Here is a 20,489-nt window from a genome sequence, read left to right as displayed (position 1 = left end):
GAAAAGTAATCCATTATTTATCGATATATAATAGATTATTAATCGAAAAGTTCATTTACTTGTTAACAAAAAATAAGCGACAGGTTATCCAAAAGTTATAGTTTTACATTAAGAAATTAAACGATTATTTATCGAAAAGTTATCGATTCGTTTTTAAAATATTATCGATCGCTCAAAAATCCATCTATTTGTTATCGAAAAATGATTTAATATCAAAAAACGATTACTTATCCAAAATTTATCGTGTTATCAAAAATATATCGATTATTTATCGGAAAGTTATTGATATGTTATCAAAAAACTATTGATTTAATATCAAAAAGTTATCGATTGGTGATGAAGAGGGTATCGAGTTGATATCGAAAAGTTATCGAATCGGCATCATATATGTGTCTCCCCACTATTGTCATTCCCGAAAAATTAAAAAAAGCTAAGCTTGGGAAGGCAGTTTCGACCGATCTCTCTCATATCCTTCTATAATGTAAAGTGATAAATAGCCATCAGCATCACGTCCATAAATTGCAAATCACCATTATCAACGCACTTATCGAAAACCAAACCACTGGATAGTGCTCCAACGGTCTATCAAAAGCTTTTAAAAACGGTCAATTTGGTACCACAATTCAAGGCATAGTAAAGTCATCTCTCCTTCCAAATCTAAAAATAAGTAGGTGGACCGTCAACTTATTAAATAACTACATTCTTTCCAGCAGATGAATATTTCATAAGAGAAAGTGGTCCCGGTTCTTAACCAGATAAACTATGCTCCAAAATAGAGATTTATCGATCACATCTTTTCTGTTTTTTCACGACGTTTGATTAAGCAGATGACAAAACAATCATGTATCTTTTCCTAATAATTGTTGATTTCTATCACTATCTCTGCTTCAACGCACATTAATCTGCAATTGCCTTCATAGAACAAAGCCTCAAGAAAGCCAACAAGTGGCACAATGGCAGCACTTGAGGAGGAAACAGAGAAATACTGACGATTTCTCTTGTGCCGTGCGTCGCCAATATGAATTTTCGATCTACATAACTCCCACTGGAGAAAGTCGCGGGCCGAACAAAACTCTGCACTCAGAGCTGCTAGGAAATCTCCTCTAATGGCGTCTGAAAACTATCATCATAGCAATGCGGAATGCTACCTGCCTCTTAAAGAGTGCAAAGAGATGATACTGGAAACTGCGTATCTCGCACGTATAAGAAGACAACTTCGTAAGCACTATTATGAGATAAGGCTACTTACACTTCATATAGAGCTTATGACTTCCTTCAAAGCATCAAGACCGCTGAACCCTCTTACTAAAAATGCATTTCCAGAAGAACTTCCTGTGGTATTATTCTCTATTTATTTGTATTCCCACGCATCGCCTTATTGATCCAACTGCGTTGAAATTTTGATGACAATTTCTTCAAAGATCGAAAATATTAGATGGGGCAAAATATTGCCACAACAATACTTATTATGAATAATTCCGTTAGAATATCATGACCCAACCTGGGTAGCTTCTAAGCTTTTATTCATTAAATAATGTCGATTCTTCGGAAAACCTTTTCTTATTGCAAGTGCGGTCTATAATTCTTTCTAAGAACTTTTCTCTCGAATACTGTCAGGGCCTATTCATGTGAGATACAGCTTCCGCACTGGCAAGGAGGATGAGTACGATAAGTAGGTTAAATAGATTGATATTCGCTTGTAGTCGGAGCAGACATTTTTAACACACCTATATCAGCTTCATTTGTATGTTTGTATTAATGTAATTCTATCGTACGTTCGAATCTCTGCACTGTCGAAAACTTAGCACTAATATTTAGTATAACAAAACGTTCCTTATTTGGACTACTTTGATAGTAGTACTTCACAATTACAATTATCGCGTACTTTACTATAGCGTGTTCAAACAAAGCTGCCTGTTTATCGTTTGCAACCGCGCTGCTTTTATACTCTCAGTTAGGATCGTTCACCTATTCACGAACATGCCTTCTGGAACAGTTGTATCTCATACTTGGTTATTTAGCTATATACATGTTTATCTGTAGTTTATGTTTTTCTTCTAGCTATATGCGTGCGTATGTCTGAGTAAAAGCTTCTGCTCTTAGCTGTTGATAACGTGATGTGTCATTGTTTCTCTTTTTTCCTCGCTCTTATCTGCTGAGTACATATGCGTATGTCAAATAATATTTTATCTTTAAGCTGCTGGTTATGTGTGTGGAATATTCTTCGTTATTTTCTATGTATTTATTTAAATGGCTCACTGTCGTTGTGTTTATTTACTAGCAGCGGAGTGATGTTAGAAATGCTAATATTTGCCACAATACGAATAAAAAACAATTGCTAAAGGAAGCTACGTATATGTTCTAAACAAAAATCGATTCATTATCTAATGGCTATAGTCGGGTTTCAGTAGCTGTGAGTATTGAAATACAACAACCGCTAGCAAAACAACAGAAGTGGCACAAAGGTAAAAAGAAGCGGACGCCATGGAAAGCCAACACAAAAATATTCAAAAGAATGCTTTTTTCATAGCCTACTTTGTCAGCTTGAATACAAGCAGAGAAGAACCAACGCTAACGCAAATACAAAAAAAAAGCTTAAAGCAACGGAATAAAACTTCGCGCTAATGAAAAGAATCGACCGAACAAAGGCATGTATAAGGGTGACAAGGGCATTCAAGGTGGCTACAGAAAATTCCGCCCAAGCGCTCCCAGTTGAACGGGAAATGATGATGAAAATAAAATAAGAAAAACACTCAGTTGAAATTTAAAACAGCGTAAGGGTAAGTGGCGCAAAAATAAGCTGCTAATAAATTGCTTAATAAATTGGGAATCGCTTCAAGTACTAAATGTAAAGAAGTCGTAAAATTTCGAGTTCAAAAATCAAGTTATTACCTTGGTACTTTGAGCTGTTTTCATGCGGTAAAGTTAATAAATCAATGGCAAAAACAAGTAAGGAAATGTAAGTGCTTGTAGAAGTATAAAAATTAGTAAAGGGACAATACCGGCAAATATACTTGAATGTGAAATTTTTTTAACAATTTATTTGCGTTGGGAATTTGAATATAACATTTCAGTCATAGTTCAATAACGTAAATTTACAATATTTTTCTATAAATAATGTGTATTACCTCTATAAGCTACTTATGTATCGTTTTTATTCTTAGGTACTTTATTCAAACAACATTATAAATTTTGAGAAATTTACTTAAATCCTTAATTGGCACTGTAGAAATGTAAAGTGGTTAGGGCTAGGTTTAAGTGGCTGGTACGTGAGGACCTTTCATAAACTGAATGACACCATAGTGTTACCAGAAACCGAGACCTATGCTATAAAATATATCCGCCATCTTGGCAAATACCGGGAGCCTTCAAAGACTTATGCAATGTGCTACTTCTAGACCTGATAGCTATGCGAGTATCAGTGAAATAGCGAGGGTCTTAGCCTTGCAAGGGCAGAGCTCCAATCCACACTTCCTACATCTGCCATCATTGACAATGCGCAAATAAAACGATTGGAAAACATTGTCCTGTCGAAATACCCACCCTCTTTTCAATGATACGTTTAAATTTTTTAAACTAAGGTTGTAAGATCAGCTATTGATACTTGGCCGCTTAAGTGCTGCTTTCGCCTTCTTCCAATTTCGCCCAATCTGATTGAAACGTCTACGTATAAAGCCTGGAGCGATGCTCCCTGTTTGGCTAGCTCATCCGCTTTTTCATTTTAGTCTAATCCCGTATGCCCTGAGACCGATTATAAATGTGTACATCTCCCTTTCCCGATCTTCAGCACAGTATTATACAGATCCTTCTCCCTCCTTTGCTCTAACCTTCCACCTCTGTTGTGGCTCTAAGAGACCCAAAGTGCAGTTATGAACTACGTTTAAGCTGTCCCTAGGCATTAAGTCTCATTGCAGTTGTTAACGCTATGTTCTTCGCCACCAGTAGGTGTAGCATACAACATAATCGCTGTAAATATCCAATAAAAGAGAGAGAGAGAGAGATGGCGATAGAACCCACGTACATCCCAGCATTATTTTACATGCATAAAATGCCGTCGATGCCATCTTCACTCTCCCGCCACATTGAGCTTCCACGACAACTCACTATCTAGACTGAAATTTATCGACTTTTTATCGAAAAGTTGTCGAAGAATAGTTATCGACTTTTATCGAAAAAAGTATCAATTTTGTGTCAAAATGTTATCGATTTGTTTCAACAAAATTATCGAGATGATGTCGAAATTTTATTTACTTTATTTATCAATTATTTATCCATAGGATGTCGAATTGTTACCGAAAATGTATCGTTACATTTTCGAAAAGTTATTGACTATCGATTTATTATCGGCTTGTTATCAAAAAAACATCAGTTTGGTACCAAAAAGTTGACGAAAAATTCTAGAAAAGTAATCGATTTATTATGAAACAAATATTCATTATATATCGAAACAATTTGTATAGCTTACCACAAAGATTACGATTTGTTATAAAAAGTCATTGATATGTTATAAAAATTTTCGATTTAATGTCGAAAAATTATCGATTTCTTATCTTAGTGTTATAAGCACCTTTTATTCAACGTGATCTCTCCCTTCATCATCTGATTTATTGAAGCAAAGCCGCCTGAGCTATTTTGGCCTTTTCGTATCAATACTGACGACAATTGGGACAGCAATGGAGGTGTTCCTGCTTCTCCCAACTCAGTGAAGGTCTCCCCTTTCCTCTGCTTTCAAACTGCGGTGTCAACTGAATACCCATTCGCATAACATAACCTAGCCAGATAGGCAATTGAGTTTTTATTCGGTGCACCATCGTCATATCTGCTTAAAGCTCATACAGCTCATCATTATACCTCCTTCGGTACTAGCCGCTGGTATCATAGACGGTACCATAAATTTCCCGGAGAACTTTTTTCTCGAACAATCCGAGAGCTATTTCATCTTCTATCGACATCGTCACTGATTCCGAGCCTTACATCAGGACAGGATTGACGAGCGATTTCTAGAGCGTGATTTTTGTTCATCGAGAGAGGACTTTACTTTTCATTTGTCCAAAGTAGCACTTGTTGGCAATAGTAATTCTCCGAAGCACTGTTAGCACAACAGCAACAATAATCCTCCATTTAATTTTCAAGCTGAAATAGTTTTTGCTGCTAATGCTGGTTTCCAAATAGACGAAATCCCTCACAGTATCGAATTTGTATCTGTCAACAGTGACGTTACTGCTAAGCCACAGTTGCCCACTTCCTCGGCTTCAAAATGCATGTGTCAGTTTTAATATTTTTCTGGTATATCTACATCCATCTATGTCCCTATCTTGAGCTATATCGATACATCTTTTCCTTTTTGTTTCTTGTCTCCACCTCTCCTCTATATTGGTCTGTATCTTCATCCATATCTTAATCTATATCCGTATAAAATCTTCGCATTAGACACGCATCTGCTCATATGTTTTTGAAAAATTGGCTTCTCTCCTTTATAATGATATTTCCTATCTACGTCTATACATTTATTTCTAGCTCTTATTTTATATCTATATCTATCTTTGTCTTTATACCTATGTCCCTACTTGTATCTCCATTTGCCCTTATCCATGTCTGTCCTTATCTCCATCATTATTTCTTTCGTTTCTTCAATATACATCTCGACCTCAATTTCTGTTTGCATCTTTCTCTGTCTCCCTCTCTTTCTTTCGTGTCTATAAATTTCCGTACTCCTACTCCTATATTTATTCCAGTCCTATCTTTATCCTTATTTCTATAACTTTATGTATCACTAGCCTCCTTCCGACTCAAATGACCCATTTTTCTTATTTATCCATATCTTCTATCCTGCCCTTCTCTATCGTCTGTCTCAAAGATCTCCATTTTACCGGGAAGATAGATAACAAAAAAAGCACCTTAAGTATATTAAAGCTCTCAAGTAGTTTATTTTGCAAATATTTTTTAGCCGATAATTTCGATAGAAATCACTGATGGAGGAAATATAAAAAGCACTTAGCGCATAAATAACATGAACTTTGTCTAAATCTTGTTTATTATGCAGCCCGAAACTACATTTTCATTTATATTTTGAATGACACGATAATGAAATGATAAGAATACTAAATTAACACGAAACAAATTTATATACACCGCACGGCAAACTAAGCATTCTGTGCACCGCTAGGTGGTAAGGTATACCTTTGTACTTCATTCGCTGTCTCTTTCTTCTTCTTCTACCAAACCATTAACATCTTAGTTTTATTTTATTTGTCTCTCAATTGAATCAACGTAAGCGTCCATTTCGTTTGTATGCGACTACGTGTCGGAAATACTAAAAACATGAGTGGCATAAAACGCATGCTTTATTTCGTAGATGACCAAACATAATTGTATATGGGTATTATAAGCTTTTTTCTGTCTAGTGCTTCAGTACTTGTCCGCTTTTTGTTGCGGAATTTGTTTAAGTACATTCTGTTTAGTTTCCCTGCTGCACAGTGGTCGCTTCCATAGACCAAAATAAAAAAATCAGAGTGAAAAGTTTGTCACCAATGTATCGTCAGTATCTTTTATTAGAACAGCCTTTTAAAAGGTATATTTGTTTTTATTGTATTCGAACTGTTCTCTTTAAGAATAGCTTCAAAATTGGGGTTATGGTATTAGTTGGTTTTTGCAATGTGAGCAAGTTAAAAATAAAGTGCAAGTGTAAAATAAATAGAAATAAATATTGAAGGCAAATGTATTTACTTCATTTTGAAGTAATTTTAGTGTTTTAAGCTTGTTGTGTTTTTTTTTTTTTTTGTTATTTAAAGTTTCACCAATGCTTTTATTAGTGTTTATTTGCACAAATATTTCAATTTCAGCTAAAGTTTTTTTTTTAGTTTTCACCGCTCCTCACGTTGGGATTTATATCTTATTATTAGTCAAAGTTTTAAGAATCTAAAGTGTTAATATCAGCTGCCACTTTCTGCCACTAACTATGTCTTGCGACAGTTTTCTTGTAGCGTCATCCTGATAAATTATCGACGTATGTTATATGTGCTCATATGTAACATACGACATTATTTTATCCAGTCGACGATATGCGAATGTAAACTTTTGTGTGTATTTGTTGTTTTGTTATTGTTATGTATGCAAGATCTTTTAATAACTTTAATTTTGTTATTTAATCCTATTAAACATTGTATTTGCGATAGACACATCATACCAAGTACTCGTGAAGTTCAATTTGTAAATAAACAGGCATACGTCTATTAACTAATGTTTTGATGCTCAATATAGACCGCGCAAGAGTTAAAGTTAAATACAAATAAATGCATAACTTTACCAGTTACAAATAGTCTCGGGCATTTCGGGAAGAGCTTCTCCAGCTTCTGTCGGGTAACAACCGATACCAGCAAATTATTATGTTATTATCGGTTTATTATTGATAGCGAATTATTACCGTCGAGAATTTGCTATCAGCTTGTTATCGATATGTAATCAGCTTATCATTGTCCTCTTATTGCTTTAATTTCGTTTCGTTATCGATGCGTTACACAGGTGTCATCGATTTTATATTGAAGTTGAAACAGATACCGACCTGTTTCATAACAAATCAATGAGTTACAAAACGATAAAATTACCATAAAAAAAGGCAATTTTCTGATAAAAAAATGTTTAGCTTTTCGATATCAAGTCGATACATTTTTAATAACAAAATCGACAATTTTTCGATGACAAATCGATAACACGCTGTTATAAGTTAGTAACAGTCCTATAAAAAATCGATACGTTTCTGAACACAAATTGATATCTTTTTGAAATCGTATCAATAATTTCTCCGTAAGTATTCCATAGCTCTTTGATAACATATCGATACATTTTCATTGATAAATCGACTTTTAGAAACTTTTCGATAAAAAACCGTTAATTCATCGATTAGCAACTTTTTTAATAATTTAAATTTTATTTTTTTGTTTTGTGTGTTTTATTTTTTTTACCTAATTTTATTTTCCTTTATAGAATTTATCTTATTTGAAGAACAATAAACTTCACCAAATTTCTCGAAGGTTGCACAATCATTGGAAAAAGTTTTTGGATACCAACTTGAGAACTGAAAATTTCTCAAAGGTTGGATAGTAATTGGAGAATGATATGGGTATCAACTTTGGCACGAACAAATTTGTGAAATGTCAGATAAAAGCTCTGAAACGATGTTGGATATCAACTTGAGAACTAAAAAATTCTCACATGTTGGATAGTAATCGTATAATGATGTGGGTGTCAACTTGAGGCCTAAACATTTCTCAAAGGTTCGATAGTAATTAAAGAATGATGTTGGATATAAAGGGGGAAACATAAATCTTCTAAAAAGTTGGATAGTTTAAGGATTATGGTGTTGGATATCAACTTGAAAATTGGAAAATTTTCAAAGGTTGGATAAAATTGAAGAATGATATGGGTGTAACTTTAGAACGGAAAATTTCTCAAAGGTCAGATAAAAGCTGTAAAATGATGTTGGGTCTAAACTTGAGAACTGAAAACATCTCAAAGGTTGGATAATAATTGGATAATATTGTGGGTGTTAACTTGAGGCCTAAACATTTATCAAAGTTTCGATAGTAATTGAAGAATTATATTGGATATAAAGTGGAAAACATAAAGCTTTTATACAGTTGGGTAGTTCAAGAATTATGATGTTGGATATCAACTTGAGAACTTGAAATTTTGTTGTGAGTTTTAAGTATTAAACTTTAAATAAAAAGCGACAGAAAATGAGATCCCTGATTTCTTAAGTTGAAAATAAAGAAGGCGTATATTTAAAGTAGAATTACTGAGGCTTTTTGTTGAGTAAACACTAGCGCTACTGTTGTTGACAGCTGCTGCGCCTTAAAGTAGCCAAAGAAATTAAAACTTTTTTCAACTGAAATGCGTTGACGAGAAAAAGAAAGCAGCTGCGGGATAACGATGAAACTTCTACTTTTTAACTTTTTCACTACTTTCGAAAGTTGTGGCATCACTATTGCTATAACTTGTAAGCGAAAAAATTATGTTTAGAACTACTGCCGCAACAGGATACCAGGCAAGTAGCAAATTTTGCATATCTTAAGGCGCCGATAGTAATAACACAAATTTTTGGGCACTTTAAGCAGTGACAAACTCAGCTTGCAAGCGAGAGTATTGTTGTGACTCACACGGTCTCTTGCTTTAATTTCGAGTTTTGATGGCTCAGTAATATCAGTTAGAAGCAGTCGATTTGAGGAGCTAACCGTGTTCTTCCTAGTACCGGACATTCACTAGATGTATAATCTACTTCTACTCAGAGGTGTCATTTTGGACAAAGTCCAGAAGAGTGGGCATATTATACAGAGTCCAAGGCGCTGTTTCTGATTATTCAGGTTTAAAAATATATCTGTGCCTGGTAAAAGCTTTTATGATAAATCTTCCTCTAAACCTAAAACATGATGTTCAAAATTACGAGATTTTAACAAGCTAATATAAATTATTATATTAGCAATCTTGCCAATAAATCCTACTTTTGACTAGGTAGGCAATTGAAAATAAAGTCCTCTCTCGGCGAACGAAAATCATACTCTACAAGTCACTTATCGTACCCGTCCTGCTATATGTGGCAGAAGCATGGACCATGACAACAGCAGATGAAGCGGTTTTGGGAGTATTCGAGAGAAAAGTTTTTCGAAAGATTTATGGACCTCTACGCGTTGGCGATTGCGAGTACCGAAGAAGATTTAATGATGAGCTGTACGAGCTATACGCAGACATCCACATAGTCCAGCGAATTAAAACGTAGCGGCTGCGCTGGCTAGGCCACGTTATGCGAACGAAAGATAATGCTCCGGCCAAGAAGGTGTTTCCATCGGCACCCGCCTATGGAAGCAGGGGTAGATGGCGGCCCCCACTCCGTTGGAAGGACCAGGTGGAAAACGATTTAAACTCCCTTGGTGTGACCAGTTGGCGCCGGTTGGCGGAGCGAAGGAGCGACTGGCGCGCCTTGTTGGACGGCGATAACCGTTTAGACGGTTAAGCACCAATTAAGTAAATATGTAAGTAATTAATATTAGTTTTACTTTTATGTTTATGTTGATCCCACCCCTTGGTACCACATAAGAAAACGAAGTGTTACGTATATGCACCGGTACCCGGTACTGATTCAAGGGGTTTTGTAGCTTCATCCTTTCATGGGGTTTCCAGTGCAACTTATAGCTTATTTAACCCAATTTTCAATCTTACCTGCCAGCGGTGAATCCTGTTTCTTTAGCAGCCCAGGATCTGGTGAAACCAAGTTCCTCAGGGATCTAGGGAGTGTGAGGCAGAATGGCCTTGAAGGTTCCATGTGGTCATACTAAATCGTTACCGAGATGGTCGAGCTAGTACCTTATTGGTGTTGTGACCGGAATTTACCGGATCTATATCCGGCAAAGAACCACCAATATCGATAACACTTCCCAAAACCAACAACTGGTACGGAAATGTTTGCGTATGATTTTTTGTAATATAAATTTTTATTCCCACATCTACGAATTCAATCACATAAAAAAATGCAGAACACAACCCGAACAGCCATGATTCGGCTTATTCCTCATTGATGTTTTTCCGAATAAGTCAGCATGGGGGGCAGCCCACTTTTTATTTTAAACCATCATGAAGGATGACTTTTATTCTATCTTGAAGGTGTCAGGAACAGTGTTAATCCCTGTATGACCCACTGGGTGAAGGGGTTAATAGCATGTCCTCGGGAATGCATTATTCTCGCAAGAGGCGAAAGTTTATGGTCCAGTAGGAGCTAATCTCATTCAGAAAAGTCCTTGGAAAAATCGTAAAATTTCAATTAACCTTCGGGAAATATTTTTGCGAATCCAACAACAAAAAGCCGCCATTACATCTGCTCTAAGTTATTACTTTTACACCAGAGCAGTCCTCCTACCATTTTTCTTTGTAAATGCACAGAGTGCTCTACAGAGCAATGTTTAACGATTTTTTCGTCCCCATTTGTATAAATAAATTGGGACTGGAGAACATGTGGTTCCATCAGGATACTCCAGGGGCACACACTAATCGAGCCACAAACGATATTCTGAAGGGAGCTTTTCGAGGTCGCTTACCCACAAATTGATCGGCTTCTTTTCGTGGGTTTTGTTAAGCTCGCAGCCTCAGGCTCTTATGAACCTCATGTGGTAATCAACTCTGCCGGTTTCTTTTTTGGTTGATAATTTTCTCTCGTATTGATGGAATAAGGTCAAGGTAATAAATAAACATAATTCGGGTTATTACTTTGGCCACACCTTTTAGGATTTTATGTGGCTTTCTCTAATCGGTGACTTAAATCAACAGCACCGCGGGTGCCGCTACACTAATATCAGCGCAAAGCAAATGTAATTTAGAATTGGACTTGTTCTCGGCCGGCTTTTGGATGTCATGTGATATCAAGTTTTAATGTGATCTCACGATATGATATGACGCCAACATATAATATCATATCAAGATATGATATGATGTCATAATAAGATATGATATTTAGATAATAGCAGTGCCTAAACAACAGTATTTTATAATCAATGAAAATCGTATTTCAAACGCGTCAACAAAATATATTACACGAAAACAATGGGAAAGCTTTAATTTTTCACTTAAAGTAATTCGCCAACCAAATGTTTATTATATTGCCTTTTTGATTATATTTATTATATATAGTTAGAATTATATATAAAAATAAAAAAGTACTTACATTGTATTAGTAGAATATACAGTAGTATCCAGAGGCGTCGATCAAATGTTGGTCTCATGACTTCATCACTTCTGCTCTACGTTAATGTGACCTGTTTTTCTTTCTGCTTTTTAAGATGCCGCGTGTTTTGAGAAGCCTTAATTGTATTGAGTAATCAATCTGGATTTTTTAGCAACAATAAATTTCTATAATTTGCACATTTTTTTATTTTTATCGATTTTTTCTATATATTTAATTTACTATTTTATTCTGTAATAAATACTTCTCTATTTGGCACCTTTTTGTACATTTTTTTTACACAAGAAAGTGGAAAGATATCAGTAATGAGAGAAAGCGGGCAGAGTCTGAAATAAAAGGAAATTTTTTAAAGATTAATAATTGGTTAAAATATGAATTAAATTTATTAAAATTGTTATTAATCTAAATTCTTTTTTGTTAATGTTAAATGCTTGTATGATATTTTCAATGCTAAGACACACACATCTAACAGAAACACTCATAGGCTGTGAACTGATATAGAGCTGGTTTCCATGGTAGCCAATTCTCATACTATTTCTAAATCTAATGTTTTTATTACAGCTAAATAATAATAGCAACTAGCCTTTAACCGCAACTCTAATGACGAAATGGTTACTATAGGTTGAAGTGACTGCTGCAGAGACGCACATAGACTAGTGTCAGTACCAGGCAGCGCAGTCTAGTGTCACTTTTTGATACGGATGAGAGACTAACAAAGCACAACATCACGGGCGGTGTCCTTCAGGGATCTGTTCTATGTCCAGCTCTTTGGAATGCAATGTATGACGGAGCGCTACTAATCGACCTTCCCGGAGGCACGGAAATTGTCGGCTATGCAGATGATATAGTCGTAGTAGCAGTGGCCAAGAAACTTGATTTGCTCCAAGCAGTATGTAATGATGCCGTGGGAAGAATAAGGGAATGGTTGACGAACATGGGGATGGAGATGGCTAACAATAAGACAGAAGTGGTTCCGGTGAGCTCAAAGCGGACTGTGGATGAGTTGGTCCTAACCATAGGAGATTATCAAATAAATTCAAAGCCCTCCGTGAAATATCTAGGAGTAATCATTGACTCAAAACTAACGTTTAGGGAGCACTTCAGGGCGGTGGGGGAGAAAGTTTCTAGAGTTAGTGGAGCCCTAACTCGAATAATGCCAAACATCGGCGGCCCAAACGAAGCTACCCGTCAGCTATTATACGTAACCAGCTCTATAATATTATATGCAGCACCAGTATGGCACGGATCTAAAATAGTCCACCAAAAAGATGTACTAGCAGCCTACCACATCACTGCTATACGAATAGCATGTGCTTATCGGACGGTGTCCGACGACACGATCCATGTTTTATCCAGGAAAATCCCAGCAGATCTACTCTCAGGTGAAATGGCCGATCTGTATGGCATTGGAATCAGCCGTCCATCTGAAGATGCTAAGAAAAGCGCAAGGTTCCGAACAATAGTTAGGTGGCACGAACGTTGGGAAGATTCGAGAAAAGGGCGCTGGACCTTCATGCTAGTCCGGAATATAGCGGAATCGTACGAGTGAAAACACGGCGAACTAAATTACCACCTCACACAGATATTGAGCGGGCACGGCGGCTTTAAGGAATATCTACATAAGCGCGGGATAGAGGAGGATCCTTTCTGTCCAAGCTGTCCCTCCAAATTGGACGCAGAACATGTAATGTTTCACTGCCCTCGTTTTCACGGCGAGAGACTGTCTGTAAACAGAGTTTTTGGAGAGGAGCCTTGCATTAGGAATTTATTTCCACGAATGTGCGGACAAATAGATTGTTGGATTGCTGTTAGCAAGATGGCCTTTATAGTAATGACGAAATTGATGAATGCTGAAAGGGAGCGCAGAGAAATGCGCATACGAAGTAGTGGCGACTAAATCGCTTTCGTTTTCAGCAAGGTTTGCTTAGCTGTCTGCTACCCTGGAGCTAATAGCCAACTTTCATTTGCCTGATGGCAGATATAGTCTTAAGCTGGCCTGTTTCAGCCAAGCTAAGGCGCAAATTATTTAGTGCTGGTTGGTTCAAGGTAGTATTTTTTTAAGAATTAGTGCGAAAGACAATCTCTAATTTGACAAAATTTACGCTGAGTTGGCATCAGTAGGCCCATAAAAAAAACCTCCCGCAATGCTACCGGCATCAGGCTGCTCAAACATTCAGGCTATTTCCCGCCACCACTAGGTTCCTTGTGGCATAGCATGTTATATAAGTCATCATAAATAACAGATGCTTAACATCAATCAGCTCTCTGATGATCACCCAAAAAATAACCGCAAGTATATCTCGTGACTTTCTCGCATAGCATAATACTTACTTTTGTTGTGGTAATTCTGTAAAATTTACTCTCAAATTCTCTTAAATTTACAGTTTTTTCATCAACGCATTTTTGTTTATCCAATTTCATAGGTAAGTTTTTTGTGAGCATATTCTCTCCTATCCAAAAAATATGTTGTCCCCCATTCAATGTTCCAGCACATCTACTTTAATATACAAATTATAGTGAGCCCTACGTTGGGCGCCATTATTTTTATGTCTACATCATCAATAAAAAAAGCTTTCCTCAAAAAAAATATATATTTTTAGACTACTTTCTCTGGCGCAACACGACAGTCCTCAGAAATACCTTCTACCGCACGTTACAAATAAACAAAAAAACAATCTTTAAAAAAGTGAAAAGTTTCAGGTTACGCATGGTCAGCTGTGGAAAATTGCCTTGCTGTTTGTGGATCTTCTTATATGGGTCTACAGAGGCTCTTCATAAATTGATTTCCTACTATCCGCAGATTATATCCCTTAAAACTGTTACATACATGCTTTATTTATATAGTTTAATAAATAAGTCACTCACTCATTTGTCTGCTTGTTTTTAGTTTTTTTGTTGCATGCGGTACGTTTATCATGCATGTGCAACACATTATGTAATAGGTATTCGCCTTTATGAGATTTGTTTTCATTTTAGTTATTGTTTTTGTTCGTTTAGAGAATGCTGTTGACATTAAATCGCGATGCTTACATACATAAATGTTGCATAAGGTACAAATATCTACCCATGCATATAAACCAGCGACCACTGATTTTCATTTAATGTAGTCCTCTTTAACATGCTTACATTAGTTGTAAAATTTACATACACAGACAGTTACATATACGAAAGTGTGTTGCGCAATACTCTTATATATACAATCCATACATTTACACAGAATCCTCTAGTTATAAACAATAACCTTTATTGTTGTTGTATATGCCATAGTTGAGGCATGCACCATTTTCGGCTATGTTGCTAGCTCAGCCTGCTCCACGCATATTTACATAGCTCGTTGATAATTTATTGTTCGCGTTTGAAATGCGTATCATTTTACAGTTTGGCCATTGACATGTTGCAAGCGATGGCATGTTGTGGCTTCTTTTATTACACGTTACTGGAAAATTTCGATTTGTGCCACAGTGTTATGAAAATCCTTTGTTTAGAAGTTTATTCGCATTATCTTGTTGCTTGGGTCAGGATATTGAGTACAATTCTGTTTTGCGCTATAGCAACGCAAAGTTCGATTCATAGCTGAGGTTAAGTTTGGTGGCGCTGTCCTAACTAGGTGGAAGCAACACACTTGAACACTTCAGCAGTCCGTTGTGAAACCACATTTAACGAGGTACCCAAATAAACTTTATTGAAATGCTACTTGCACTAGGAAGATGCTGTAATGGTGGGGTCGCGTTATACCTCAGCCTACAACGAGCCCCTCTCAAGACACCCAGCATGAGCTCTTTGCCGTCGTGTGATACTTCTATCAGTATAATAACTGAATATAGAGCTGTTTCAGTATACCTGTTTTTACAACAGGCATTTTTCGATGCCGCAAACCGTTTTCGAAAACTTTTGCTTAGTATTTATAGATAGTTTAGGGCCTCCAACATACAGGATCGAGAACAGACCAATCTGTTTAAAATTCTTCGGACATACCTCTGTCAGCTTCGCAATAAATGCAGCATAGTAAAATATTGCAAGGCTGGTTAGCAAAGCCTAACTTTAAGCAGTTGGCGTCAAAAGAAGACAGAAAGCGGCAAATTATTCTCAGATATATCTCTAGCTGGCATCAGGTCCAGGAAACACGTAGGCCGTAAACATTTCGTTCGCCCATACTCGTTCGCTTTCTCCCAGTGAGATGACAGTCAATCCTCTTTGGTCAGAAATCGTTAGTGATTGGCAAAGGAGGAGCTATGCAACTGAGACTTCTAGACACGATAAGAAACCTAAAAGACTTCTCGTTGTACATCGGTCATTTAGTTCTCTTAAAAACCCAACATGAGGAGAATTCCTCTAGAGAGTTTTCTAAGCCTCACAAAATCAGAGTTCCTTGTTTTTGGAGAATCTGCTCCAGGTATACCGACCACAACCATGTAGAGTTTACAATTAGTTGGTAGTTTACTCCTACTTACTCTAAGTGTTGACAAAGATTTGTTTAAAGGTGTTGATGCTGCTTACCATGGTCTTCAACCAAAGACGTTCAGTGTGTTATGCGAGCAGGCTACCGCACATCACCGTGTGTTTATATACACACCAATAAGACTCTCAATGGCTTTGAACAGAAATGAAGGAGAGCTAAGAGGCTTGTAGAATTGGCGATATGTATGGCTGATCCCTCGCCCTTAGGTAAGAAACCAACACTACTCCAAGAGTGCGGTACAAACAAAGTCATGTCCTCTACGAAAGTGTAAATATACGCAGCAGAAAATTGGGGAAAGAAATTTACAACAAAAAAGTGTGACATTGGTTCGGTTTGGTTTTAAACAGTTCTACCATCACAGTAGTGCGAGTTCAAATCTCACGATGTGGAGAAAAGGTTTTGAAGATATTTTAGAAATTAAAATTAAAATTTGCTTTAAAATACGTGATGCCAAAGCCTTCATGCTCAAAGTCTCACGGATGTGTCTTTGGAAAATAAGCAGTTCATGTACTGAACCTGAGCCATACCACGTATGGATCAAAATTTGTTGACGAAGAAGCGGGAGCTAATCGAGACTTATGGGATGCTACCCGACTACTTTTCAAGCAGAAATCCATTCAATATAAGTATGTATTTTTGTTGGGCCAAGGAAAAATTATATATTTATTGCTATTTTTGGAGCTTTTCGGCCGGTTGATTTAAATAAAACAGGGATTTATTAGATCCTACGCATGCGTGATGTTGACGGTAGAGGACGTCAATGTTTTAAAATTTATCTGTATATTTATGATTACTGTGTACATACTTATATGTTGTGATAAAAATATTATTCGAATTTTAAATATTAAATATCAAATAAATTCCTGATGAAGACGCGAATAAGCGTCGAAAAGCGTAGGATCTAATAAATCCCTGTTTTATTTAAATCAACCGGCCGAAAAGCTCCAAAAATAGCAATAAGCATTCAATATAAATTTTGCGTTAAGAAATAGAAGTTTGTAATCGAGGAGTATCCTTATAATGTACTCCTAAGTTAGTGGATGAATGGATTTCAGTCTTAGTATGGGTTTCCGTGAATCAGCTACATGAAGGTCACAAACATGCAGACCATCAAGCAGGTTGCTATAACAGCATTCTATGGTAGAGATTCCTTCTGTGGACTCACAAAGGCATACACTAGGGAAACTGTATGTACCTGGGAAAAAAAGCAGTTCACAAAAACTGATTTAAATTCCCAGGACAAAGACAGGCCAGAAATGATGATATTAGCTTAACTAATTAACCTAAGTAGAGAGGGCCGACGAACTCTCACTGGGTACTAAACGGGATCCTGCAGTCTACGATACCACCTCAGTAAGTTAAATTTATCGACACACCTTTTGTTCACTGGTCGATGAAACGCCGGCTCATATTCTCTGCGAATGCATCGCACTGGCAATGCAGAGCCTCCCGTCTAGGTGGCGTCACTCTTAATCCCTTCGTTTGAGTGACTCACAAATACATCGAACTAATTGCAAATCACCGATGAATTCCTGGAAGTTAATGCAATCAGTACAAATGTCAACGGTTCTTTTAATTAAAAAAAACACAAATAAATAAATTGATGCTTATGTCACCTAACGATTTGACATGATTCAATTAATAGTGACAACTGAATAAGTGATAATTTGTTCATCATACATTAATTATTTTTCATTCGCTTGCACCTATTTTCTGTTTACATGAATTATGTTGATTTACTGATAACAGTTTAATACCCATTTAAAATAAATTTTTAATATTAATACTAACACCGCGTTACACACATTCTGCCCTATGAACAAATATACTTTTTCGGAGAAATAATAAAAATACACGTGTATCGGCGATTTTCATGTACACGTCAGAATTTTTTTTATGTATAATTTTTTTCTTTTTTTCTGACGTGTACATGAAAATTGCCGATACACGTGTATTTCTATTATTTCTCCCCTTTCCGAAAAAGTATATTTGGTTCGTAGGACAGAAGTAAAGCTCGTTTCCCAGCCAGCATTTTTTGAAAATTTTGATCAAAAAATATTTAAATATCATACCCCAAGATGATTAAAAACGTTAAAATTTAAAAGCATTTTCTGTTCGAAAATTAACGTATCGTCGGGAGAAAAATTTATCATAAATTTGATTATTCTTGAATAATCATTTATGATTCCTATTTCGAAACGCCTTTTATTCATATTTGGTATCATTGTAGAATTGAGCTTTAATAGTTTTCGAGTATTATTTGACTGCTTTTCACAGTCATTTTCTGATCATATTCGTGAATATATTTCAATCGTTTTGGTTGAGATTTTAGAATCATTTTTGAATGCCATTATAATGCATTTATTCATTCAAAATAGGATACTACATAATAATCTTATTTCATCAAGAGAAGAAAGCAATCGAAAGTGAGCTATTTGAACCACAGCTAACTTGCAAACAAACTTGACCGATATACACCTGCGACTACATCATCCAACATCAGCATTATCGTCTTCATCTTAAAATACGGATACGATGCAGGATGTTGAAGTCGTATCCAGGTACGTCAAGATAGTTTCACTTACCTGGGGTTCAAATAGCTCACAACCTATGTATTGTCCAATCATTACGTATTTTCTGGGAAGCTGAAGGGGTGAAATGATTGGGGAAATCTTCGTTCACTAGCAGCATTACATTATTTTTGTCTTGAAGAATATATTTTGCATAAATAATAAAATTTCATTGGCCAGAGCGATTCTTTTGCATGCGGTTCAAGCAGCTCACTACTGCCGGTCGCTTGCGGCCAAGTATCCTCTGGGTAGCCGCTAAACACCCGTTTAGCGGTGAGCTAATGTGAGAAGGCGACAACCTGGCTAGACCACTCTGATATAATCGGTTTAAGGGCTAGGCGGGGGAGATTTCATCGGCAGCGTCTGTACACCTCTAGGTGCGGCTGCAAGCGGGCGTCTGTCTTGGAGCAAGCGGCTCGCTATATAAACGTGCCAAGTAATAGTTCCACCCCAGCTGAGCGGGTTGTGCGCTGGGCTTGGGACCCGCCACGTAAAACCATACTCCAATGAAATATAACAACAAGCCTCGGATAAATACACTCTCTATTGATGACGACCATGGCAAACGTTTGAAGGACAATGAATTGAGGGCATGCACCTGGAACGTCCGCTCCCTGAATGGGATTGGTGCAGATGCCCGGCTGGTTGATGTCCTCGTCAAAGCAAAATCTGACATCACCGCCATCCAAGAAATGCGTTGGACGAAGCAAGGAAGAAAGAAGATCAAAAATTGTGACATATATTGGAGTGGCCATACGAATAAGCGCAGTTTCGGCGTCGGATTCGTGGTGGGAGAGAGACTTTGTCGCCAAATACTGGCGTTCACGCCTGTGGACGAGCGTCTCGCCACTATCCGAATAAAAGCAACATTTTTTAATATATCATTCATCTGCGCCCATGCGCCGACAGAGGAGAAAGACGATGAGGTGAAAGATACTTTTTATGAACAATTAGAACGCACATACGAGCGCTGCCCCCGTCATGATATAAAAGTCGTGCTTGGCGACTTTAACGCCAGGGTGGGCAAAGAAGGTGTTTTTGGCCCTACAGTCGGAAAGTTCAGCCCACACAATGAAACTTCTCCTAACGGACTGAGGCTGATTGACTTTGCCGGTGCTCGAAACATGGTCATATCAAGCACGAGGTTCATGCATAAAAAGATACATCAAGCTACATGGCTGTCTCCTGATCGAAATACTCGCAATCAGATCGATCACGTTGTGATAGACGGACGGCATGCCTCCAGTGTTTTAGATGTGCGCACGATCCGAGGACCTAACATCGATTCGGACCACTATCTCGTTGCAGCCAAAATACGAACCCGCCTCAACTCGGCTAAAAACAAGGAACAAAAAACACAAGGAAAGCTAGACGTCGAAAAGCTTCAATCACAACAGACTGCCAATGATTTCGCAACTCGACTCTCACACCTGCTCTCTGAGGGCACAACTCATCCTGAAGGAATACAGGAGCAGTGGGAGCATATCTCCAAAGCACTTCGTACTGCCGCCGAGGAAAAAATTGGTTACCGGCGGCGACGAAAAAACAACTGGTATGATGAAGAATGCCGCGTTGCAACCGAAAGAAAAGACGCTGCCTACAGGGCTACGTTAAAAGCGAGCGCGACAAGAGGAGTGTGTGAACGCTATCGTGAATTGAAAAGGGAAGCGAGACGCCTTTTCAGGAAGAAAAAAGCAGAAGCAGAAAGGCGTGAGTGCGAGGAGCTTGAGCTGCT

General features: G+C 37.3%; 1 protein-coding gene across 13 annotated transcripts in view; it reads right to left on the bottom strand.

The window, feature by feature from the left end:
- Window positions 1-20,489, bottom strand: part of tei (teiresias) — a 574,056-nt gene that overhangs the window by 394,197 nt on the left and 159,370 nt on the right. For all 13 annotated transcript variants that reach the window (XM_067771850.1, XM_067771849.1, XM_067771852.1 and 10 more), the window contains one exon: window positions 11,708-12,051. In XM_067771850.1, coding sequence (XP_067627951.1) covers window positions 11,708-11,765 — 58 coding nt within the window. In that variant the 5' untranslated portion in view covers window positions 11,766-12,051. The remainder of the gene's footprint in view (window positions 1-11,707; window positions 12,052-20,489) is intronic.

Source organism: Eurosta solidaginis, chromosome 3 (genome assembly GCF_040869045.1).
Source record: "Eurosta solidaginis isolate ZX-2024a chromosome 3, ASM4086904v1, whole genome shotgun sequence".
NCBI classification, from domain to species: Eukaryota; Metazoa; Arthropoda; class Insecta; order Diptera; family Tephritidae; genus Eurosta; species Eurosta solidaginis.
This window is presented reverse-complemented; position numbering and strand designations above follow the sequence as displayed.